Source organism: Cetorhinus maximus, unplaced genomic scaffold, assembly GCF_964194155.1.
Source record: "Cetorhinus maximus unplaced genomic scaffold, sCetMax3.hap1.1 HAP1_SCAFFOLD_711, whole genome shotgun sequence".
NCBI classification, from domain to species: Eukaryota; Metazoa; Chordata; class Chondrichthyes; order Lamniformes; family Cetorhinidae; genus Cetorhinus; species Cetorhinus maximus.
Genome location: NW_027596653.1, coordinates 146,836 through 171,295, shown reverse-complemented (window position 1 = coordinate 171,295; position 24,460 = coordinate 146,836). Strand labels below are relative to the sequence as shown.

Below are 24,460 nucleotides of genomic sequence, written 5' to 3'. Positions count from 1 at the left end.
CTGCTCCTTTTTCATCCGTTCATATGTGAATGCCCCAAGGTGCTTCGCGGGGGGCGCAGGTTACCGACAGAATGGGATGCCTGAGGCGCACGAGGGGATATCGGAAGAGGCTTGGGCAAGGCAGGGTTGAAGTAGAGGCTTAGCGGGAGGAGGAGGAGGAGGAGAGAGAGAGGGGGACGGGGAGGCTAATAAAGGGAGGGAGTTCAGGGGGCCCTGGTGGTCGTGCCTTCAGCTGTCAACGGTGCAGCGACGGACACCAGCATGGCTGGTACGGGAGGGGGCGCGGGAGGATCTCCGAGGGCTGTGGGGCTGGGGGAGGGGAGGCGGAAGGGGGGAGGTTTGGGAGAGGTGTTCGCAATCACGTGGTGGGAGAGAGGGGGGGTGGGGTTGGGTCTGGGCGGCAGCAGACAGGGAGAAACGGTTCCCATCAGCGGAAGGGTCGATAAGGCCAGGGCGCGGGTTGAAGGGGACCAGCAAGAGACGACAAGAGGACAAACTTGATTTTCTTCCAGCGGGGAGGGGGGTGGTTAGGATCTGGAACACAGGGGCGTGGGAGCGGCACAGTCACTAGCGGGTCTCGAAAGGGAATCGGATATAAACGCCCAAAGAGACTTTAAAAAAAAATGCCGGGATATGGGGTTTGGAGGAGGGGGAGAGAGTGGGGCTAACTGAGATGCGGAGAGCTATCAGGGACGCGATGGGTTGAATGGCCTTCGAAGGTGGCTGTGACCATTCAACGATCCCAGGGTGAATTTACGGCCAAACAGGGTCTTATCCCCAAATCTCCGATATTTTTTGGGAGCCAATAGGACAAAACTGCTCAAATTACGAAAATTTAAAAACAAAAACCAAAACGCATTTTTCTTTTCTCTGTTTTTCAAGAGCCCTTTCCCGTGACTTTCCCTTTCCTCTCAGTCTCGTCCGGGAGACGCGTCTTTGATATTTCTGGAGGGTCGTCAAGGCCAAAGGCGCTAAGGGCCTACCCCGGGGGAGAGCAAAGCCTGGGACTGGACTGTTACCTCCGCCCAGGGTCCGGAAGTCCCTCTTGCTGCTGAAGGCCCCGTAGCCCTCCTCGGTCCTGGCGCGGACCTGCACCACGTAGACCACGCCGTTCTTGAGGCCGTCGATCGAGAGGGAGTTGGTGGAGCTGTTGACGTACGAGGCGCTGCTCTCGTTCTTCTCCTGCGTTAAAGGCCCAGAAAAATTTTTTTAAAAAAAAGCAATTCAGTCGGCGAAGTCGGGCAGCAATTATCTGACAAAGTCAACTCCCCGCTCTGTCCTCCCTTTTAAGGGAAGGACTTGGGCTCCGACGCCACCTCCTCCTCCATGTCCCTCAGACGCTTTTTTTTCCCCCCCCCCGCAAGGTCCAGGACCTGCATTGACATCGAGGGACTGCAGGAGTGGGGCCATTCGGCCCCTCGAGCCTGTTCTGCCGTTCGGTAAAACCATGGCTGATCTGACGGTGACCTCAACTCCACTTTCCTACCTACCTACCTAACCCCCCCAAATAACCTTTGACTCGCTTGTCAGCCGAGAATCTATTTACCCCGGACTTTAAAAGTATTCAACGGCCCAACCCCCACCGCTCTCTGGGGAAGAGGGTTCCACAGACGCGTTTCCCTCGGACAGAAAATCGCTCTCCATCTTTGCCTTAAATGGGAAAGCTCCTTATTTTTCAACTGTGTTCCCCCACCCCGCCCCCCACCGCCTATTTTTAAGTGTCTCCCACCGGGGGAAACATGACCGTTGCTATAGAGAGCAAACACGGCAGCCATTTTGTGCACAGCAAGCTCCCGCAAAACAGCAATGTGATGACGGCCGGGTGATACGGTCTCGCCGGTTGCTGGTTAAGGGACGAGCGGACTCCACTGCCCATCTTCCAAAGCGTCACGCTGCCTGGGGTCAATGTCTCATCCGGAAAACGGAGCCTCTGACAAGGCAGCACATGCCTTGCTACCCACGCTGGGAGTGTCAACTGAGGGGTTTTGCGCTCAGGTCTCTGGGGTGTGTGGGCCTGAACGCAAAACCTTTCGGCGCCCGAGCACGACATCACTCCCACGCAGGCTGCGGCCTACCTTGGCCAACAACACTCAACGGCGGGCGCCCAACGCCACTTTAAGGCGATAAGCATCGTGGTGAGTGGGGAGCCTGTCACAACACAAGGGCAGCCCAGGCCGAACGCGCATTCCCATTGGCGACACCGTCCACGCACCTTCTCGTAGTACTTGACTTCATAGGCCAGCACCTGGCCGCGGACTTGCAGTGGGGCCGGCCAGTGGAGGGCGAGGCTGTTCCTGGTCATGGTCGTTTGCCGGATGACCCCGATGGCGAAGGCGTTGGCTGGAAATGGGGAAAAACGAGCAGAGAGCCACCGTCACACACCACGGCCCGACCCCGGGAGAGGCAGAGAGAGAGAGAGAGAGAGAAAGGGAGGAGGAGGGAGCCGGAACTCGGCGGACGCCTTTCGCGTCGTCCGGAAGACCCGAGGTGCTCGGCACCCAGCTGGGAGGGGACAGCGAGCGAGCGGGGTGTGGGGGAAGGGCTGGTGAGAGGGGTGTGGGGAAAGGGCGGGCGGGTGAGAGGGGTGTGGGGGAAGGGCGGGCGAGAGGGGTGCGGGGGAAGGGCGGGCGAGAGGGGTGCGGGGGAAGGGCGGGCGAGAGGGGTGCGGGGGAAGGGCGGGTGGGTGAGAGGGGTGTGGGGGAAGGGTGGGCGAGAGGGGTGAGGGGGAAGGGCGGGCGAGAGGGGTGAGGGGGAAGGGCGGGCGAGAGGGGTGAGGGGGAAGGGCGGGCGAGAGGGGTGAGGGGGAAGGGCGGGCGAGAGGGGTGAGGAGGAAGGGCGGGCGATAGGGGTGAGGGGGAAGGGCGGGCGAGAGGGGTGCAGGGGAAGGGCGGGTGGGGAGAGGGGTGTGGGGGAAGGGCGGGCGGGTGAGAGGGGTGTGAGGGAAGGGCAGACGAGAGGGGTGCGGGGGAAGGGCGGGCGGGCGAGAGGGGTGCGGGGGAAGGGTGGGTGGGCGGGGTGCGGGGGAAGGGCGGGTGGGCGAGAGGGGTGTGGGGGAAGGGCAGGCGAGAGGGGTGCGGGGGAAGGGCAGGCGAGAGGGGTGCGGGGGAAGGGCAGGCGAGAGGGGTGCGGGGGAAGGGCGGGTGGGCGAGAGGGGTGTGGGGGAAGGGCAGTCGAGAGGGGTGCGGGGGAAGGGCGGGCGGGCGAGAGGGGTGCGGGGGAAGGGTGGGTGGGCGGGGTGCGGGGGAAGGGAGGGTGGGCGAGAGGGGTGTGGGGGAAGGGCGGGCGAGAGGGGTGCGGGGGAAGGGTGGGTGGGCGGGGTGCGGGGGAAGGGCGGGTGGGCGAGAGGGGTGCGGGGGAAGGGCAGGCGAGAGGGGTGCGGGGGAAGGGCAGGCGAGAGGGGTGCGGGGGAAGGGCAGGCGAGAGGGGTGCGGGGGAAGGGCAGGCGAGAGGGGTGCGGGGGAAGGGCGGGTGGGCGAGAGGGGTGTGGGGGAAGGGCAGGCGAGAGGGGTGCGGGGGAAGGGCGGGCGGGCGAGAGGGGTGCGGGGGAAGGGCGGGCGGGCGAGAGGGGTGCGGGGGAAGGGTGGGTGGGCGGGGTGCGGGGGAAGGGCGGGTGGGCGAGAGGGGTGTGGGGGAAGGGCAGGCGAGAGGGGTGCGGGGGAAGGGCGGGCGGGCGAGAGGGGTGCGGGGGAAGGGTGGGTGGGCGAGAGGGGTGCGGGGGGAGGGTGGGTGAGTGGGGTGTGGGGGAAGGGCGGGCGGGGGACTGAGAGGGGCACGGTGGGGGCAAGGGAGCAGGTGGGAGCGAGAGAGAGAGAAAGGGAAAGAAACAGGGGGTAAAAAGAGAAGATGGCGATGGGAGGAAGCTCCCCCCTCACAGCCACTCACCCTCCTGGCTGGTGGTGACGTTGATGGAGGCGGATTTCGGGCTGTGCGAGCTCTGTCCTGACACTCCGTTGAGGGCTTGCACCTCGAAGGTGTAGAGGGTGTGCCCTTGCAGGTGGCTGACCTGCACTCGCTGCTGCTTCAGGCCAGTCTGCTGGGGGGAGTACCTGACCCCCTCGTCACAGGGAGCACAGGAAGCCGGCTTGGCGCACTTGTGGCACACCACCGCGTAGGACAGGTCCTCCCTCCCGCCCTTGCTCAGGGGCTCGCTCCACTCCAGGGTCACTGTGGTGTCATTGACGCTCGCCCGCAGGTCCTGAGGTTTCGAGGGAATGGCTGGAGCAATCACAAAGGATAATGGGTAAATGTGAAAGGTCAGCAGCACGGACAATGGCGTTCATTCCCCGTATCCCCTCCACCACACACTCTCACACAAACATCTGTCCAGACAGTAATAAAACTCACAATGTGAAGGATATCGGCACGGGGTTAGATAAGAGTAAAGCTCCCTCTACACTGTCCCCATCAAACACTCCCAGGACAGGTACAGCACGGGGTTAGATACAGAGTAAAGCTCCCTCTACACTGTCCCCATCAAACACTCCCAGGACAGGTACAGCACGGGGTTAGATACAGAGTAAAGCTCCCTCTACACTGTCCCCATCAAACGCTCCCAGGACAGGTACAGCACGGGGTTAGATACAGAGTAAAGCTCCCTCTACACCGTCCCCATCAAACACTCCCAGGACAGGTACAGCACGGGGTTAGATACAGAGTAAAGCTCCCTCTACACTGTCCCCATCAAACACTCCCAGGACAGGTACAGCACGGGGTTAGATACAGAGTAAAGCTCCCTCTACACTGTCCCCATCAAACACTCCCAGGACAGGTACAGCACGGGGTTAGATACAGAGTAAAGCTCCCTCTACACCGTCTCCATCAAACACTCCCAGGACAGGTACAGCACGGGGTTAGATACAGAGTAAAACTCCCTCTACACCGTCCCCATCAAACACTCCCAGGACAGGTACAGCACGGGGTTAGATACAGAGTAAAGCTCCCTCTACACTGTCCCCATCAAACGCTCCCAGGACAGGTACAGCACGGGGTTAGATACAGAGTAAAGCTCCCTCTACACCGTCCCCATCAAACACTCCCAGGGCAGGTACAGCACGGGGTTAGATACAGAGTAAAGCTCCCTCTACACCGTCCCCATCAAACACTCCCAGGACAAGTGCAGGATATATGTAGGAAACACAGCAATCAATTTATTGTGGGAAAGGTTGAGAAGACTGAGACCCTACACAGATCCCAAGAGGTGCAGGTTACAGAGCTGACTAGAAAATCCACACTCAAGGGTGCGATCCACCACTAATCCCAGCGGCTAACACACCACATCAGAAAGAAGTGCTGAAGTGGATTGGCATTCTGGCTCTGCTCTCCTCCAGCTGCCCCACTCTCCCAAACCTCCCCATCTTTCATCCCGGGGATGGAGGACTTTTCTTATGAGGAGAGGTTGAGTAGGTTGGGCCTGAGCTCATTGGAGTTTAGAAGAATGAGAGGCGACCTTATTGAAACATATAAGATTCTTAGGGGGCTTAACAGGGTAGATGCTGAGAGGTTGTTTCCCCTTGTGGGAGAGTCTAGGGCCAGAGGGCATAATCTCAGAGTAAGGGGGCGTTCATTTAAAACAGAGATGAGGAGGAATTTCTTCTCTCAGAGGGTAGTGAATCTGTGGAATTCTTTACCGCAGAGGGCTGGAGAGGCTGGGTTGTTATGTATATTCAAGGCTGAGATAGACAGGTTTTTAATCTTTAAAGGAACCAAGGGTTATGGGGAAAGGGCAGGAAAGTGGAGTTGAGGATTATCAGGTCAGCCATGATCTCATTGAATGGCGGAGCAGACTCGATGGGCCGAATGGCCTCCTTCTGCTCCTCTGTCTTATGGAGCTGGTTCAACTCTCCCTTTGCGTGACTTGATCAAGATCTTTAAACTTATGAAGGGCGGGTTTGATAGGGTAAGATGTAGAGAAGACGAGAATGCCAGGACGCAAGGCATGGGAGGGGGAAGGCCATTCAGCCCCTCTGCCATTCAACTTCGACTTAATTTCCACTTTCCCTGCCCGATTCTCGGACCCAGTCAGTCCCTTAGAGCCCAAAGTCAATTGACCCTCACCTGGGACATACTCAGTGACTGAGCATCCCCAATCTTCCGGGTGCCCAGCGACACACACACAGAGGAGACCAACAAAATTAGAAGTCAACGGTATGAGAGATCCACTACTCAATCCAACTGGGAATTCTGGAGAAATTTCTTCCCCCAGAGAGTGGTGAGAATGTGGGACTCGCTAACCGCAGAGAGTGGCTGTAGATACACTTGGACAGGATGTTTCCTCTGGTGGGTGGGTCCAGAACTAGGGGGCACTGTTTTAAAATTGAGAGGGCCACCCTTTTAGGACAGAGATGAGGAGAAATATTTTCTCCCAGAGGGTTGTGCGGCTTTGGAACTCTCTGCCTCAGAAGCTGGTGGAGACGGGGTCACTGAATATTTTTAAGGCAGAGGTAGATAGGGAATCAAAGGTTACCAGGGGTAGATGGGGAAGTGGAATTCAAAAACACATCAGCCATGAATGGTGACTCAGGCTCGAGGGGCCGAATGGCCTACTTCTGCTCCGATTGCGTATGTATGTTCCTATGTGTTTAAGGGGGAAGCTGGATAGACTCATAAGGGGAAAAAGGGATAGGATAGAGGGGTGGGGTGAGATGAAGAGAGGGTGGGAGGAGGCTTGTGTGTGGAGCATAAACACCAGCATGGAGCAGATGGGCAGAATGGCCTGTTTCTGTGCTGTAAACTCTGTAATTCCAGGCCCAGGCTCACCTTCCCAAAGAAAACCTGTCCGATTTACAAAATCCTCAGGGAAAATTAGGCCCATGACATTCCTCAGTCCAATGACGTCACCATTACACCACCATTTCCCCTCCACTTACTCGTACAGGGCATCTCAGGTTGGTCATTGTTGGCTCGGTAGTGCTCCTGCTGGCAGCTGCAGGAAGTGGCGCCCTGGGATGTGGCTTCGCTCTTATGGGGGCAAAGGCTGCAAGGGCCCTCGCCTTGGCTGGCCTTGAAATTGCCAACGGCGCAGGCTAAAGGAGGAATCAAAACCCGACAGTCACGTTAAACCTTCAACAAACACGCACGTTTCCAACTTCAGACAGAGCTTCTAGAACATTCCATTACTTGCTTTCGGCTTGACGCTCAGCTGTCAGCCCAACAACATCTCCCTTGGCTTGGTGGAGGGATGGATCTCAACTGACAGTGTTTGTTTAAGAATTTGAAGGGGTTGGTCCCTTTAAGAATTTGAAGGGGTTGGTCCCTTTAAGAATTTGAAGGGGTTGGTCCCTTTAAGAATTTGAAAGGGTTGGTCCCTTTAAGAATTTGAAGGGGTTGGTCCCTTTAAGAACTTGAAGGGGTTGGTCCCTTTAAGAATTTGAAGGGGTTGGTCCCCTTTAAGAATTTGAAGGGGTTGGTCCCCTTTAAGAATTTGAAGGGGTTGGTCCCCTTTAAGAATTTGAAGGGGTTGGTCCCCTTTAAGAATTTGAAGGCTTGGTCCCCTTTAAGAATTTGAAGGCTTGGTCCCCTTTAAGAATTTGAAGGCTTGGTCCCCTTTAATAACTTGAAGGCTTGGTCCCCTTTAAGAGTTTGAAGGCTTGGTCCCCTTTAAGAGTTTGAAGGCTTGGTCCCCTTTAAGAGTTTGAAGGCTTGGTCCCCTTTAAGAGTTTGAAGGCTTGGTCCCCTTTAAGAGTTTGAAGGCTTGGTCCCCTTTAAGAGTTTGAAGGCTTGGTCCCCTTTAAGAGTTTGAAGGCTTGGTCCCCTTTAAGAGTTTGAAGGCTTGGTCCCCTTTAAGAGTTTGAAGGCTTGGTCCCCTTTAAGAATTTGAAGGCTTGGTCCCCTTTAAGAATTTGAAGGCTTGGTCCCCTTTAAGAATTTGAAGGGTTGGCCCCTTTAAGGGTTTGTCCCTTTAAGGGGTTGAAAGCTTGGCCCCTTCCTCATTTACCCGAGGGGTGTGAAGGTTTTTCAGAGGGGAAAACCCGGGGAGTCTCGGCGTGTGAGGTTGCAGAAGGACCTTGGTCAAGGGGAAATGGCGGGACCGCCAACTGACACTTGAAGGCTTGCATTGCTGTAGCGCCTTTCGCTACCTCAACACGTCCCAAAGCACCTCACAGCCAGTCGAGTACTTTTCGAAGCGTGGTCACTGTTGCGTGGCGTCGGAACCGCAAGCAGCCAATTTGCGCACAGCAAGCTCCCACAAACAGCAATGTGATGGTGCGATCAGGCAGTGGGGAAGATGGTGTAGTGGGACTGTCACTGGACTCTTAATCCCGAGGCCTAGTCTAATGCTTGGGGTGGGTACCGAGTTCAAATCCCACCACTGCAACTGGCGGAATTTAAATTCAATTAATAAAACATGGGATTGAAAAGCTTGTCTCAGTCACGGTGACCATGAAACTATCATCGATGGTTGTTAAAACCCCATCCGGTTCACTAATGCCCCCTTTAGGGAAGGGAAATCTGCCCGTCCTTACCCGGTCTGGCCTACATGTGACTCCAGACCCACACAGCAAATGCGGTTGACTCTTAACTGCCCACCCCTCTCTGAAATGACCGAGTGAGACCACTCAGTTCGAGGGGCAACGAACGCTGCCCTCGCCCACATCCCCGTGAGAAAATGAAGAAAACAAATATAGCTTTTTGTTGTCGATTGAGGGGTAAATATTGGGCCTAAGACAAGAGGGAGATCTCTCCTGCTCTTCTTCCAATGGGGTCGCTGTTATAAATATAAGGGGGGTCGCCCGTTTGAGACAGAAGTTGAGGTTAAAATCAGGTCAGCCACGACCTTGTTGAATGGCGGAGCAGGCTCGAGGGGCCTACTCCTGTCCCTGTTTCCCGTGTGTTCGTCCATCCACCTGTGAGGGGGCAGGCGGAGAACGGGTTTAACGTCTCAAACGAGAGTCAGTGGTCAGCCCGCATTTTAATAATCGGGGCCTCGAGTGGGGATTGAACCCACGGCCTTCTGGCTCAGAAGCAAGAGTGCTGCCCATTGAGCCGCGTGGGGCCGATTCAGAGAAGTTTCCGACCACGCCCGTGGAGGCCCGGGTCCAAGGCCACTCCAGGGACTCACGCAAAAGCCCCGGCAACACCGAGCCTCGGTGCCCGTACCGAGGGGGGTGCTGCACTGCCAGAGGCGCTGCCTCCAGGATGAGGTATTAAACCAAGGTCCCGCCTGCGCCCCTGCGCAAAAAAAAGTACTTCATGGGTGGCAAAGTGCTTTGCCAGCTCCCGCAGGTCGTGAAAGGCGCTATATGAACGCAAGTTCTACCTCTGCAGACGCTGCAGCCTACAACGCAAAACCGTTTTTTTTTTGGTGAATTCATTTTCGGGGGGGTGGGGTGGAGGGCGCGGGCATCGCTGGCCGGGGCCCAGCATTTATTGCCCATCCCTCGTTGTGCCCCCTTGAGAAGGTGGTGGGGGTGGTGAGCCGCCTTCTTGAGCCGCTGCAGTCCGTGTGGCGTAGGTGCACCCACCGCGCTGTCGGGGAGGGAGCTCCCGGATTTGGAATCTTGATTTTTCTGAAGCTCCAGGATTTCCACCCGGCGACAGTGAAGGAGCTCAGCTCGCAGCCGGAGATTTGTGCGCGAGGCAGGGGTCGACGTACAAGCCGAAGTACAAAGCGCGCGCTGCCAATCTCGCATTCGCTGCCAACGAGCCCCTTCGTCAGGCGCAGAGAGAGAGAACTGACGCCTTGAAGTCACTCTACGTGGTGACTTATACCACCTGTAAGGAGGTCTCTGCCCTCTCTCTCTCTCTCTCTCTCTCCAGGACTGGGTAGCAGATGATCACTGACCACCTCCCCTCCCCTCCCCCTCCCCCCAAGGCCTCCCATCGCCCTGGCCAGTCAGCCTTAGACTGAAGGTTTTGTGTGCGATAGACTGAAAAGTCTTTTTTACCCGCCCTCCTCTAATCATGTCTGAGCGCACACAGTCGGAGAAGTCACAGGGAGTGAAATGGGGGTGGGGGTGGTGGTGGGGGGAAGGGCCTTGAAGGGTCAGTCGCATAGAGGTGCCAACAAATCCCTTTTGAGCCGTATTTTCGCCCAGGAGTTTTATTTTCCCTGGGAATATGCGTGTGGCTACACAGGAAAATAGACACACACACACACACACACACACGCGCCTGACTGTCTGGAGCCTTCAGCAAGCGTCTGTTAGCCCTGAAGCCTCACTCTCTGTCTCTCTCTCTCTCTCCATTGTCTGGGGCTTTCCATTCACTAGGCCGCAGAGGGGAGGGCCAGCACTTTTTTTTTGACAAAAAGTCGAAGGAATTCAGCGTCAATCATTTTTCAGGTTGACAAAGCTTCGTTTCCTCCCCCACCACCTGCCCACCTCCTTCCTTAGGGATCGACCTGGAGAGAAGTCTGGGGAGGGAATAAATCTTTTCCACCCCCCCACACCGCCCCCCCACCACCCCACCTGGAGGCTCGAGAAGCCTGAGGCCTGTGCGCGCGACACAATTCAGGCCCCACCTGGAGGCTCGAGAAGCCTGAGGCCTGTGCGCGCGACACAATTCAGGCCTCCCCTGCCCCACCTGGAGGCCCGAGAAGCCTGAGGCCTGTGCGCGTGACACAATTCAGGCCCCACCTGGAGGCTCGAGAAGCCTGAGGCCTGTGCGCGTGACGCAATTCAGGCCCCCTCCCCGCCCGCCCCACCTGGAGGCTCGAGAAGCCTGAGGCCTGTGCGCGCGACGCAATTCAGGCCCCCCTGACCCCCCCCACCTGGAGGTTCGAGAAGCCTGAGGCCTGTGCGCGCGACGCAATTCAAGCCTCCCCCCCCCCCCGCCCCACCTGGAGGCTGGAGAAGCCTGAGGCCTGTGCGCGCGACACAATTCAGGCAGCTTCTTACGATGAACGGCTGTGCTCGTTGCTTGGTGCTGAGGGCCCGAGTTTAGAGCAAGTCCGGGAAGGGACAAACTGGGGGAGCAGAAACTGGTTACCAACCCACCAGGGTCGGCCAGGAGTCTCCTGTAATCGAAGCTTAACCTCCGGGACACTGCTCCGGACAAAATCTCGGGGGGTTTTTTTTTAATTTAAAATATAATTTCCTAACCGTTCATTCGTTGTAAAAAGATGAAGAGTTGGTGAGGAATGTGTTGTTTGATCTAATGGGAAGGAGATTAACCAAGATACACTTCAGGGATACCCAAAATTGGCAACCCGAGGAAGCCGTGAGTGGGCATGTCCCCCACGTGCCAGGGAAGGTCACCGACTCCCCAAAACAGGGAGAACTTGGGGCTGAAGGACTCCCTCCCACCATCTTTTTTTTTAAAAATTCATTCACAGAACGCGGGCTTCACTCCAACGAGAGGAGGCAACTGTACCTCTTTGGTATCCCAAGATGAAGAACAGGGGTTCTTATTCCTCTTTATTCTTTCATGGGGACGTGGGCGTCGCTGGCAAGGCTGGCATTGGCTGCCCATCCCTAATGGCCCTCGGACTGAGGTGGCCTTGCTCGGCCATTTCAGAGGGGCAGTTAAGAGTTCCTTAGGGACAGAGTGAACTTTTAAGCAAGGAGGGGATAGGGGGAAGAGAGAAGGAGGATCAGCCACGATCATACTGAACGCGCGGCACAGGCTAGAAGGGGCCAAATGGCCTCCTCCTGCTCCTATTTTTCTACGTTCTTTTTTTTTAAAAAATAAAAAGGAAATACAAGCAAAAGCTGGATGAGGCTGCAGAAGCAACCACCTGCTGGAGAATTCACCTCGACCACTCCCTGTGGGTTAGATCTCCACATTCTCACCGCCCTCTGGGTAAAGGAGTTTCCCCTGAATTCCTGATCGGACTATTTCATGGCCTGGACTTGCGGCCTTGGGAGTGGAAACATCGACGCTAAGCCCTTCCCCTCCCAAAATCTTTTCACGATTCCAAAAGGCCTCCATCCTGGGGGAAAGGAGTCCCGACCTGTTCGATTCTCCCGGCAATTATAGCTCCTCCGTTCTGGTGCCGTGCTGGGAAATCTGACTGTCCCGCCTTCTCTAGCGCCTTCACATCCTCGTAATAACAGAGTGCAGGGTTGCTCTAATCCCTTTTCTCCCTCGGGCACCCTTGCCCGCTCCTCCTGATGGCGCTGACTCAGGTCGGATAAAGCTTGAACAGACCCCTGGTGCTCTTCCAAAAGGGCTAGTCATCGTCTATCGATCTAGACAGGCGCATTACAACAGGGACGCGAGGCTGCAGGAATGACATCGCAGTCAAGTCCCGTCCTGTCCCTGCCTCTCTCATGTGCCCGACTTTACTTTCCAGGGACTTTCGTCACTGGGTGGGAATTGGTGCCCAAGAGTTGCCTTTCCCATGTCAAGACGGGTGGGGCGCGCGGTTTTTTTTGGGGGCTGGACTGACGCTCTCCGAGCGCCACTCCGCGCCCCCCCCTGCCTTCTCCCCGTTAACCTTGCACATTCTTCCTCTTCAGGTAATAATCCAACTCCCTCTCGGATGCCTCGATTGACTCTGCCTCCACCACCCCCACCCCGCTCTCAGGCGGCGCATTCCAGGCCCTGACCGCTCGCGGCGTGAAAAAGTTTCTCCTCCTGTCTCCGTTGCTTCTTTTGCCAACCACCCACCCTAAACCGGTGCCCTCTGGTTCCTCGATCCTTCCACCAATGGGAACAGTCTCTCCCCTCGTCTAGTCTGTTCAGGCCCCTCGCCATTTTGAACACCTCGATCAAATCTCCTCTCAAAGCCCTCTCTCTTCCCCGAGGGAAACACTCCCAACTTCTCCGATCGATCTTCGTCACCGAAGTCCCCTCGTCCCAGGAGTGATTCGCGTGAATCTTTGCCGCAACCTCTCCCAGTGCCTGGACATCCTTCCTCAAGTGCGGTGCCCAGAACCGGGCTCAATGTTTTACCTGAGGCCGATTTAGGGTCTTATAAAGTTCAACCTAACCTCCGTTGCTCTTGCAACTTCACCAGCTTCTGCCTCTCCTCGTACACATCCGAAATTCTGCTGCCCCCCCTTCTCCTCACTGGCACCAAGTCCCATTCACCCTCCATTGGCTCGCTGGCCCCCAAATGGGCAACACCTCCATTTTAAAAATTATGCACCGACTGAATCTCCTTTTAAGGCAGTGCATTCCCCCCTTCCTCCACGATGCGAAGAAAAGAATTCTCCTCGTCTTAAATCTTCCCTTAACCTCCTCTGCTCGAAGGAGAACAATCCCAGCTCCTCCAGTCTCTCCGCACAGTAACTAGGGTCCCTCACCCTCCCACCCCGGTGCCATTCTAGTAAATCCCCCTCCTCCCCGCCTTCCTAAGGCGTGGACGTCCTTTCCAAAAGTCCGGTGCCCCGAAGCGAACACCATGTTCTGGACGGGTCGGCGCCGAGGTGTGACTTTCACAGCGTTAGCTGGCAAACATTTGACCTAACGGCGGTCAAAGCAACCTGCTGCCTTCCCACTCTCTCTCTCTCCTCCGTCATCTAGACAAATCCCTCCACCACCCCCCTGCCGCTTTCCCGCCTCCCATTCATCCTCACCCGTGTGCCGCTGACAGGCCGACAAGGCCCCTGCTGCAGGCAAGCGGGATCTTACAGCTGAGAGGAGCCTTTGATATGAACATTGCTCCTCTCGGAGTGACCCACTTTTCGGATGAATTATGCACAAAGGCAGCTTTTTGAGGACAGCAGCCTGTGAGCATCTAAGCCGAGAGGTACTGAGACGCGTACGGGATCTTTCCCTGCATTAGGAAACCTGTCCTTCAACTTCAAAGAGCGAGCAGAGGAGCGCACATTTACACAGCCGGCTTTGATGCCTTCAGAAAGCCCAAAAACACATCACGGTCAATGAAATCTTTTTGAAGTGTTATCTGGATTAAGCTGACAGCTTCTTGCACTGCAAGAGCCCACGAACAGCAGCCAGATGACCAGCAAATGTTTCATTCGGTGATGTGGGCTGAGGGATAAATATCGGCCCCAGGACACAAGGGAGATCTCCCTCCATCCCCCACCACCCGCCGCCCACTCTTCCTCCAGTAGTTGCCACGGGATCTTTCGCCTCCGCCTGAGGGGGCGGGGGCAGGCGAGGCCTGGGTTGAACAACGGTCTAAAAGCGGCACCTCCGACAGTGAGGCACTCCCAGGGCACTGGCGCGGGGAGCGTCGGCCTAGCTTGTGCGCTGAGGTCCCTGGAGGTGGGGGGACGCGAACCCGGGACTTTCGGACTCAGAGGATGGGGCTGGCAATACTGGGCAAGCAAAGGTGTATTTGGCTCCCTCCTCACTCGGCCCCCTTCCTCCCCACACACCCCCCCCCGCCCAGTTTCTCCTCTCTCCGCACCAGGGAAACTCATTTTAGGCAGTGAATGTTTAGGGTCCGGAACGTTTAGGGTCCGGAACGTTTAGGATCCGGAACGTTTAGGGTCGGGAACGTTTAGGGTCGGGAACGTTTAGGATCCGGAACGTTTAGGATCCGGAATGTTTAGGGTCGGGAACGTTTAGGATCGGGAACGTTTAGGATCGGGAACGTTTAGGGTCTGGAACGTTTAGGATCCGGAACGTTTAGGATCCGGAACGTTTAGGATCGGGAACGTTTAGGGTCTGGAATGTTTAGGGTCGGGAACGTTTAGGATCGGGAACGTTTAGGATCCGGAACGTTTAGGGTCTGGAATGTTTAGGATCGGGAATGTTTAGGATCGGGAACGTTTAGGATCGGGAACGTTTAGGATCGGGAATGTGCTGCCTGAGTGCGTGGGAGAGGCAGATGAAATCGTGGCTCTCGAAAAGGAATTGGTTCATTATCTGGAGAGGAAATAACCGGCAGGGCGACGGGGAGTGGGATTGGCGGAGTTGGTCTTGCAAAGAGCCAGCATGGACAGGATGGGCCGAATGGCTTCCTACTGTGCTGGATTGTCTATTGGACCTGCAGAGTCTTCCCCTCGACAGATTTCCGAGTCCTTTGGCCCTTCCCCCCGCCTCTCCCTCTCCCCCCACCCTCCCTCCCTTGCCCTCACCCCCTCTCCCCCTCCCACCCCTTACTCCTTACCCTTCTCTCTCATCCCCCTCAGCCTTCCCCTTCCCCCCTCTCTCTTCACCCCTCTCTCTCCTCTCCCTTCCCCCTCACCCCCTCCCCCTCTCCCACCCCTTACCCTCACCCCCTCTCCCACCCCTTACCCTCACCCCCTCTCCCACCCCTTACCCTCACCTCCTCTCCCACCCCTTACCCTCACCCCCTCTCCCACCCCTTACCCTCACCCCCTCTCCCACCCCTTACCCTCACCCCCTCTCCCACCCCTTACCCTCACCCCCTCTCCCACCCCTTACCCTCACCCCTCTCCCACCCCTTACCCTCACCCCCTCTCCCACCCCTTACCCTCACCCCCTCTCCCACCCCTTACCCTCACCCCCTCTCCCACCCCTTACCCTCACCCCCTCTCCATCTCCCAACCCTCATCCCCTCTCCCAACTCTCACCCGCTCTCCCAACCCTCACCCCCTCTCTCCCCCCTCACCTTTGCAGACACTGTGCTTCTCGGCCGGCTCGTAGCCGGGGCCGCAGGTGCACTTCCCGACCGGCACGATCCACTCCCCGTCTCCGTTGCAGTAGAGCTTGAGGGGGATGGAGACCTCCACGGCGTTGGGGATGCAGGTGCCCGGCGCGATGACCAGCGAGGTGGGCTCGGCGCCCGTCACCGTCCTCGGGAAGGAGGCGAAGCTGGCCACCATGGCCGGGCACTTCTTGAAGAAGACGCGGACGGACAGGAGGGCCATGCAGGCCCCTTGGTCCTGGAAGGCCAGGTAGAAGCCGTTGCTCCTCAACGGGCCCAGGTTGAGGGTCTTGGTGTTGGCCCGGCCCACCTTCTTGTTGGGGAAGACAGAGTCGGCGGCCACGGTGTCCACCTTGACGTAGGGGTTCTCCATCCAGGCCGGTGATCCCTGAGTGGCTGAGTCGGAGTCCGACTCGTAGTAGTAGAGGTTAAAGGTCTCCTTGCAGGATCCCGGCACCCTGGGGATGGAGGAACAGTCCCGCATGGTGAACTTGAGCTCCACGTAGACCCGTTGGGCCCCCCGCCGAGGGATGTAGGTGGTCCGGAGCCAGTTGTTCTGGTTGGGGGCGTAGACTTGGCAAATCTCGTAGGTTCTCACGGTGTTCATCTCGTCGTCGCTCCCGCTCACCTCTTCCCACTGGAGGGGGGAGAAGAGCAACACCAGAGATTCACTGTGAGGAAGGCAAAGCATCTCCCAACCACCGGTCATACCCTCTGCAGCCCCCCTCCAGTACCCTACAACCCTCCGTTCCCTCAACTCCGGCCTCCTGCCCATCCCCGGTTTTAATCCCTCCATCGCTGGTAGCTGTGCCTTCAGCCACCCCCTGGTCCTAAACCCCCTCCCTAAATCTCCCCGCCTCTTCCTTTAAGACGTCCCTGAAAGCCACCCCTCTTTGATTGGCCACAGTCTTATCGAAGGCCGGAGGACGCTCAATGGGCCGAATGGCCTACTCCTGATGCTGTTACCAGCAAGCTTTTGACCACCTGCCCGACAGGGGGAGGCGGTGGGGTAGTGGTATTGTCACTGGGCTGGTGCTCCAGAGACACGGGGTAATCCTCTGGGGGCCTGGGTTCAAATCCCAGTGAAATCTGAATTCAATAAAAATCCGGAATTAAAAGTCTAATGAAACCATCGTTGTAAAAAAAAACCCATCTGGTTCACTAATGTCCTGTCCTTTAGAGGGGTCTGGCCTACATGTGACTCCAGACCCACAGCAATGTGCTTGACTCTCAAAATGCCCCTGAACAGGGCAATTAGGGATGGGCAATAAATGCCTAATGAAAAATATATATTTTTATGTGGCTCGGGGGGAATCTTTGCTTTTGGGACATTTTATCACTTTAGGGGTGTTATATAAATGCAAGTTGTTGGCGCACTGAGGAACTGGTCACAGACACACTCAGACAGCCACTGCTCCGTGAAAGGGTTAACGCGGCTGAGGGTTGTGTATCGCCCCGGGTATGAACCTGCTGGGAAACACACTATCGGCAAAGGTGAGGGAGAGAGGGGTGGGAAAGGGGGTGATGGTAAGGGGGAGGGGAGAGGGGGAACGGGTGGGATAGAGGGTGAGGGTAAGGGGGAGGGGAGAGGGTAAGGGGGAGGGGAGAGGGTAAGGGGGAGGGGAGAGGGTAAGGGGGAGGGGAGAGGGTAAGGGGGAGGGGAGAGGGTAAGGGGGAGGGGAGAGGGTAAGGGGGAGGGGAGAGGGTAAGGGGGAGGGGAGAGGGTAAGGGGGAGGGGAGAGGGTAAGGGGGAGGGGAGAGGGTAAGGGGGAGGGGAGAGGGTAAGGGGGAGGGGAGAGGGTAAGGGGGAGGGGAGAGGGTAAGGGGGAGGGGAGAGGGTAAGGGGGAGGGGAGAGGGTAAGGGGGAGGGGAGAGGGTAAGGGGGAGGGGAGAGGGTAAGGGGGAGGGGAGAGGGTAAGGGGGAGGGGAGAGGGTAAGGGGGAGGGGAGAGGGTAAGGGGGAGGGGAGAGGGTAAGGGGGAGGGGAGAGGGTAAGGGGGAGGGGAGAGGGTAAGGGGGAGGGGAGAGGGTAAGGGGGAGGGGAGAGGGTAAGGGGGAGGGGAGAGGGTAAGGGGGAGGGGAGAGGGTAAGGGGGAGGGGAGAGGGTAAGGGGGAGGGGAGAGGGTAAGGGGGAGGGGAGAGGGTAAGGGGGAGGGGAGAGGGTAAGGGGGAGGGGAGAGGGTAAGGGGGAGGGGAGAGGGTAAGGGGGAGGGGAGAGGGTAAGGGGGAGGGGAGAGGAGGTTGAGGGTAAGGGGGAGGGGAGAGGAGGTTGAGGGTAAGGGGGAGGGGAGAGGGGGGTGAGGGTAAGGGGGAGGGGAGAGGGGGTGAGGGTAAGGGGAGGGGAGGGGGGGTGAGGGTAAGGGGGAGGGGAGAGGGGGTGAGGGTAAGGGGGAGGGGAGGGGGGGTGAGGGTAAGGGGGAGGGGAGGGGGGGTGAAGGTAAGAGGGAGGGGAGAGGAGGTTGAGGGTAAGGGGGAGGGGAGAGGAGGTTGAGGGTAAGGGGGAGGGGAGAGGGGGGTGAGGGTAAGGGGGAGGGGAGAGGGGGTGAGGGTAAGGGGAGGGGAGGGGGGGTGAGGGTAAGGGGGAGGGGAGAGGGGGGTGAGGGTAAGGGGGAGGGGAGGGGGGGTGAGGGTAAGGGGGAGGGGAGGGGGGTGAAGGTAAGAGGGAGGGGAGGGGGGGTGAGGGTAAGGGGGAGGGGAGGGGGGTGAAGGTAAGGGGGAGGGGAGGGGGGGGTGAGGGTAAGGGGGAGGGGAGAGGGGGTTGAGGGTAAGGGGTTGGGGAGAGGGGGGAGAGGGGAAGGGGTGAGGGAGGAGAGGGGATGAGGGTAAGGGGGAGGGGAGAGGGGTGGGGGCTGAGGGTAAGGGGGAGGGGAGAGGGGTGGGGGCTGAGGGTAAGGGGGAGGGGAGAGGGTTAATCAGGAAACTGTCACTGGTTCATTTTCAAGGGGAACTGACTTTGTAATGAAACAGTCAGGATAGGGTTAAACTGGTATCCATCATAATGATGCAACTTACAGTGATCTGTATATAATGTATATTCCCAACCGGGGATGGAGCTGATCAGGTAACTTTCCCTGTCAGTATTGGCGTACGCGACTGGGATTGACTTTACACACAGTAAATTTGTATTCTGTGTGAACACAGGGGGTCACTCATTAAGACGGGGATGAAGAGAATTTCTTTCTCTCCGAGGGTGGTGAGTCTTTGGAAATCTCTTCCTCGAAAGGCGGGTGGAAGCAGAGCCTTTGAACATTTTTAAGGCAGAACCGGATTATTGATTAACAAGGGGGGGGGGGTGAAAGGTTATCGGGGGGGGTAGGGAGGAATGTGGGGTTCAGGTTACAAGCGGATCGGCCGCGATCTTATTGAATGGGGGGCAGCAGGTTCGAGGGGCCGAGTGGCCCAACTCCTGCTCCTAATTCGGACGTTCGAGTGTGCGTTCGCAACTATCCTCCACTGACTGCATTTTCCTGGAGAAATAATCCTGTTATCACTGGGAGACTTTGCTGCAGTTTCAGTCTTGAACTCTGTTTGCTGTGGGTCATGGAGACTCCACCTAAGTAGACTCTATCTCGATTGTTTCCTCCAGTGCTTTGCTTACACAGGCTCTGTTTGCTGAAAGGTAGACTGGTTGGTGTGAGTCCCGCCCTACCCCAAACCCATTGGCCGAAAAAGCAGCGCCGCAAGTCATTCTGGTAGACAATATGGCTTAGCGTATATAAAACAGAGTGGGATCTTTGATGTCCAAGTGATTTTAACCTCACTCACCATTTACTGGCCCTAATAATATCTTCCACATGCTACAGACAAACTAATGTGGTTTAGTGTAGGCCCTAAATTCATTGTTGGGGAGATGGGATGGCTGGCAACGATCTTAAGACAGACTTGCTGTAAATTTAACTGGAAGACGTTAGAGTCATAGGACTGGGGAGGTGGTGGCCTAGGGGTAATGTCACTGGGCTAGTAATCCAGAGGCCCAGGCTAATGCTCTGGGGACACGGATTCAAATCCCACCACGGACTGGAATTTAAATTCAACGAATAAAAATCTGGAAATATAAAGCTAGCCTCAGTAACGGTGACCATGACAGCCACCTTCGTCACTAGGCTAGCATTTATTGCCCATCCCTAACTTGCCCTTGAGAAAGTGCCTCCCTCCTTGAACCGCTGCATCCCATGTGGTGTAGGTCCCGGGCATTTAAGGGTCAACCACGTTTGCTGTGTGGGTCTGGAGTCACATGTGGGCCAGACCGGGTAAGGACGGCAGATTTCCCTCCCCTAAAGGGGGCATTAGTGAACCGGATGGGGTTTTTACAGCAATCGACAATGGTTTCGCGGTCATCGTTAGACTTTTGATTCCAGGTTTATCTGCCAAGGTGGGGTTTCTCTGGATTACTAGCTCAGTGACGATACCACTATCCCATTGCATGAGGTGTCAGCTGTGGCTCAGTTCATAGCACCCTCGCCTTTGAATCAGAAGGTTGTGGGTTCATGTCCCACTCCCGGAAACCAAGAACTGTGATTGTACTCGAAAGAGTTACAATCTGTGACTGTTGATAACTCGAAAGAGTTACCCCATTGCATCACCCCATCATCATACCCTTCTATTCCTTTCTCCTTCATGCATTTATCCAGCTTCCCCTTAAATCTATCTATGTATACTATTCACCTCGACCACTCCCTGTGGGAGCGAGTTCCACATTCTTTATACGAAAGAAAACAAGTCTTTCTAACGGTTAAATGGTGACCGGGAACCCCAACGGGCGAGTTCAAACACCGGCTGACCCTAGGCTTGATCGGCAGGGCGCCCTGGGCCAGCTCCTCCTCAGTCCAACCGGCCTGGTTTTAAGATAAAAGAGGCCGACCCTCGCCGGCGCGCTGTCAACTGGGCGAGATCAGGCCAACACAGTCGAATAGCCGGGCTAGCGCTCCACAGCCAGTGACGCCCACATCCCATGAACAAATGGAACAAAAAACTCCCCGCTGTCCCTTCGCACTGTCTCTCTCTCTCTCCACCGCACATTCTCTCCCTCCTCCCTCCCCTCTCCTCCCATAGCTTTCCCGAGGGGGGGGTGGGGGGGTGGTGGGGAGCTTGTGGGATGGTCACGGGTGGGCTTTACAAGGGTCTTCCACCACGTCGGAGTTGCCTATCCCTACCTCAGGCCGCCCGCAGCGCACATCCGGCCGAGGCCTACTACCCATCGAGGTGGGGATTTGCAGGGCCTGTTGGGGAACCGAGGCTTTCCAACTCCGTGAACTCTGGCAGTCGGCAACCCAAGGCCGACGGAAGCCGCGGCACATTCAGGATTGGTTCGGAACATCACGGCCCTCCCCCCCTCACCTCCCCTTCCCCCCCTCCCCCGCACGGGCGGGCCCTTGAGTCACTTGTCAAGTGGACCGGTCAATGAAGCCTCTTGCCCGGCAGGACAGGAGGGGGGTGGTGGGGGGGTGCAACAGGCCTCAGGACCATACGGCGCGTAAGGAGGTCCATCAGGCCAATGGCCAGCTCTTTCAAAGAGTTATCCAAATAGTCCCACTTCCCCGCGCGTTCCCCAGTTTCTTTTTTTTATTCGTTTGTGGGATGTGGGCATTGTGGCTAAGGTCGGGGGGTGGGGGGCAGGGAGAGAATGTGGGGTGGAGAGGGAAAGAGAGAGAGAGAGCACGTGCAAAGGGACAGGGGGAGTTATCCCCCCCCTCCCTCATTCGATCCTGGGATGTGGGCGTCACTGGCTAGGCCAACATTTATTGCCCATCCCATGCTCAGAGGGCATTTAAGGGTCAACCACATCGCTGTGTGGGTCTGGAGTCACATGTGGGCCAGACCGGGTAAGGACGGCAGATTTCCTTCCCTAAAGGACGTTAGTTTGGGTTTTTAATGTCAACCGGCAATGGTTTCGTGGTCAGACTTTTAATTCCAGGTTTTCCAGGATTCGAACTCGGGTCCCCTGATCTTTACCCTGAGCCTCTAGATTACTAGTCCAGTGACAATACCACAACACCACCAAGTCCCCTTCAAGGTGATCAGTCTTCCTGCCGGTTTCTCCCTCTGTGCTCTATCATCTAAACCCTTCATGATTTTCGAACGCCTCGATTAAACCTCCCCTTAGCCTTCCCGGCTCTGAGGAGAGCAATCCTGGATTCTCCGGTCCGTCCACACGAACTGAGGTCCCCTCATCCCTGGGTCCCACTCTGGTAAACCTCCTCCGCACCCTCTCCAAGGCCTTGGCGTCCTTCCTCAAGTGCGGTGCCCAGAATTAGGCCACAGGTGCTGCAGCTGAGGCCTAGCCCAACGGTCGCGGGCGCTTTAGCATAACTTGCTCGATTTCATAACTTATGCTCCGCTTCTAAGGCCAAGGATAGCCTGAAATGTCTTTAGCGTCTAGTCCTCCCGCCAATGGGCAGCAACTGAGGGGGGGGGGTCAAAGGTTAAAGTTCAACAAAGGAAAGGCTCGAAAGAGAGGAGAGGATTAAAGGATGATCCAATTCTTACCCCATGCTCTGGATACACTGTCCACTTCAGATCTGCAGTCTCCAGTCGTGTGTTCATCAACATTTCTATGACAAGAGTAAAAATAAAACATTTCTTTTTTCAGAAATAAATGCCACCATTCATCAAACTCAACTACCTCGTTCAACCAGGCGTATCGGTTTTTGCAATACTTCAATAAGCGTCTACCTCACAGCGCACAGTGAAATATCTTCAAAAAGCATTTCAGTTGGGGATGCAGTCTCTGTCTCAGGCTTCCTCTGAAAAACATGGGTTCAGGCCCCAGTCCAGAGGCTTGAGCACCTAAACTAGGCCGACACTCCCCACTGCAGCGCTGAGGGAGGGCTGCACTGTCGGAGGTGCCGTTTTCCCAGCTGGGGCGTTAAACCGAGGGGCCCAGTCTGTCCCCCTCAGGTGGAGGCAAAAGGCTACAGGGGCACTATTTCCAAGAGGAGCAGGCTCAAGGGGCCGAATGGCCTACTACCATTCCCAAGTCCTGTGTTCCTAAGGGCAAGAGTAGCACACCCTGCGCTGCCCTCCTCGGGTTGCTAACCCTCCAGGATTGGCCTGGAGTCTCCAGGAATTGAATATCAATCTCCGGGACACCGCCGTGTGCAAACCCTGGTGAAAAATCACCGGGACATTAAAAAGGTTTTTTTTTTTGGTCATTTTCTTTGTGCGTTTCTCTTTACCAGGTATAAAAATGTTGAAAATGGGGGATAAAAGGGCTGTTTGGGTGACAGTCAAGGATCATCCAATTGGGTAATGAGTCTTTTTTGCTTTCCAATTGGCGTAGGGAGGCCGTGGATGGACACGTTGGCCGACTCATGGTTAGAGCGTGGGAAAGAGCCATGTGATGAAACATCCAGGAGTATTTAATCGCCCAACCTCCGTTGGCCGGGCACCAATGTTTATCCCTCGACTCACATCACTACGAGACAGATTGTCCGATTACGTCTGCGTTGCCGTTTTGTGGGAGCTTGCTGTGCGCAAGTTGGCTGCCCTCGTTTCCTCCATTACGACAGTGACCTCATTTCAAACCTGGGTATAAAGCGCTTTGCAACGCACTGAGGTCAGGGAGCGCAAGGCCTACGTGTCGGTGATCAAGCCGCGTGTGTTATGCACAGCAAGATCCCACAAGCATCAGTGAGACGGATGGCCAGTTTTGGCAGTGATGATGGGGGCAGCAACATTGACCCAGGATGCCAGTGATCTAGCAGAGGAGGGGAACTCCCTTTCCTCCCTCAGATAGTACTTGGAGAACCTTCAGATCCACTTGAAACGTTTTTTTTATTCATTCACAGGATGTGGACGTCGCTGGCTGGGCCAGCACTTATTGCCCATCCCTAATTGCCCCTTGAGAAGGTGGTGGTGAGCTGCCTTCCTGAACTGCTGCAGTCCATGTGGTGTAGGTGCACCCACCGTGCTGTTAGGGAGGGAGTTCCAGGATTTTGACCCAGCGACAGTGAAGAAATGGTGATATATTTCCAAGTCAGGATGGTGCGTGACTTGGAGGGGAACTTCCAGGTGGTGGTGTTCCCATGTGTCTGCTGCCCTTGTCCTTCTAGATGGTAGTGGTCGTGGGTTTTGAAGGTGGTGTCGAAGGAGCCTGGGTGAGTTCCTGCAGTGCATCTTGTAGATGGTACACACACTGCTGCTACTGTGCGTCAGTGGTGGAGGGAGTGAATGTTTGTGGATGGGGTGCCAATCAAGCGGGGCTGCTTTGTCCTGGATGGTATCGAGCTTCTTGAGTGTTGTGGGAGCTGCACTCATCCAGGCAAGTGGAGAGTATTTCATCACACTCCTGACTTGTGCCTTGTAGATGGTGGACAGGCTTTGGGGAGTCAGGAGGTGAGTTACTCACTGCAGGATTCCCAGCCTCCAACCTGCTCTTGTAGCCACAGTATTTATATGGCTGGTCCAGTTCAGTTTCTGGTCAATGGTAACCCCCAGGATGTTGAGAGTGGGGGATTCAGTCATGGTAATGCCATTGAATGTCAAGGGGCAATGGTTAGATTCTCTCTTGTTGGAGATGGTCATTGCCTGACACTTGTGTGGTACGAATGTTACTTGCCACTTGTCAGCCCAAGCCTGGATATTGTCCAGGTCTTGCTGCATTTGGACATGGACTGCTTCAGCATCTGAGGAGTCGCGAATGGTGCTGAACATTGTGCAATCATCAGCGAACATCCCCACTTCTGACCTTATGATGGAAGGAAGGTCGTTGATGAAGCAGCTGAAGATGGTTGGGACATCGCTTCTAAGGAATGCCACCTTCTGACAATGTTGAGCTTCCTGTGTATCTGGTATTAGTCATTTCAGGGGGTAGTCAAGAGTCAACCAGTTTGGCAAGGAGCTGAAGTCACCAACTAAACTAGCCAAGCTTTGCATCGCTGAAGGATGACAGCGATCCAGTTCGGCTTTTAAATGACAATCCAAAAGCCTCATGGCCATCGTGCCTGACAGGCACTGCTTTGCTTTTTATTTCCAGGATGAGTTTTTGAAACCAAGCGGA

The 24,460-nt window shown here is 56.3% G+C and overlaps 1 protein-coding gene across 1 annotated transcript in view; it reads right to left on the bottom strand.

The window, feature by feature from the left end:
• The window catches only part of LOC144674572 (ephrin type-B receptor 3-like), a 38,891-nt gene extending 16,863 nt beyond the window's left edge, over window positions 1–22,028 (bottom strand). The window contains exons 1-6 of the mRNA XM_078535862.1: window positions 21,949–22,028; window positions 15,428–16,100; window positions 6,867–7,022; window positions 3,883–4,215; window positions 2,213–2,340; window positions 1,020–1,182 (exon numbers count right to left, since the gene is read on the bottom strand). Coding sequence (XP_078391988.1) covers window positions 1,020–1,182; window positions 2,213–2,340; window positions 3,883–4,215; window positions 6,867–7,022; window positions 15,428–16,100; window positions 21,949–22,011 — 1,516 coding nt within the window. The 5' untranslated portion in view covers window positions 22,012–22,028. The remainder of the gene's footprint in view (window positions 1–1,019; window positions 1,183–2,212; window positions 2,341–3,882; window positions 4,216–6,866; window positions 7,023–15,427; window positions 16,101–21,948) is intronic.
• Between the last annotated feature and the right edge of the window lie 2,432 nt (window positions 22,029–24,460).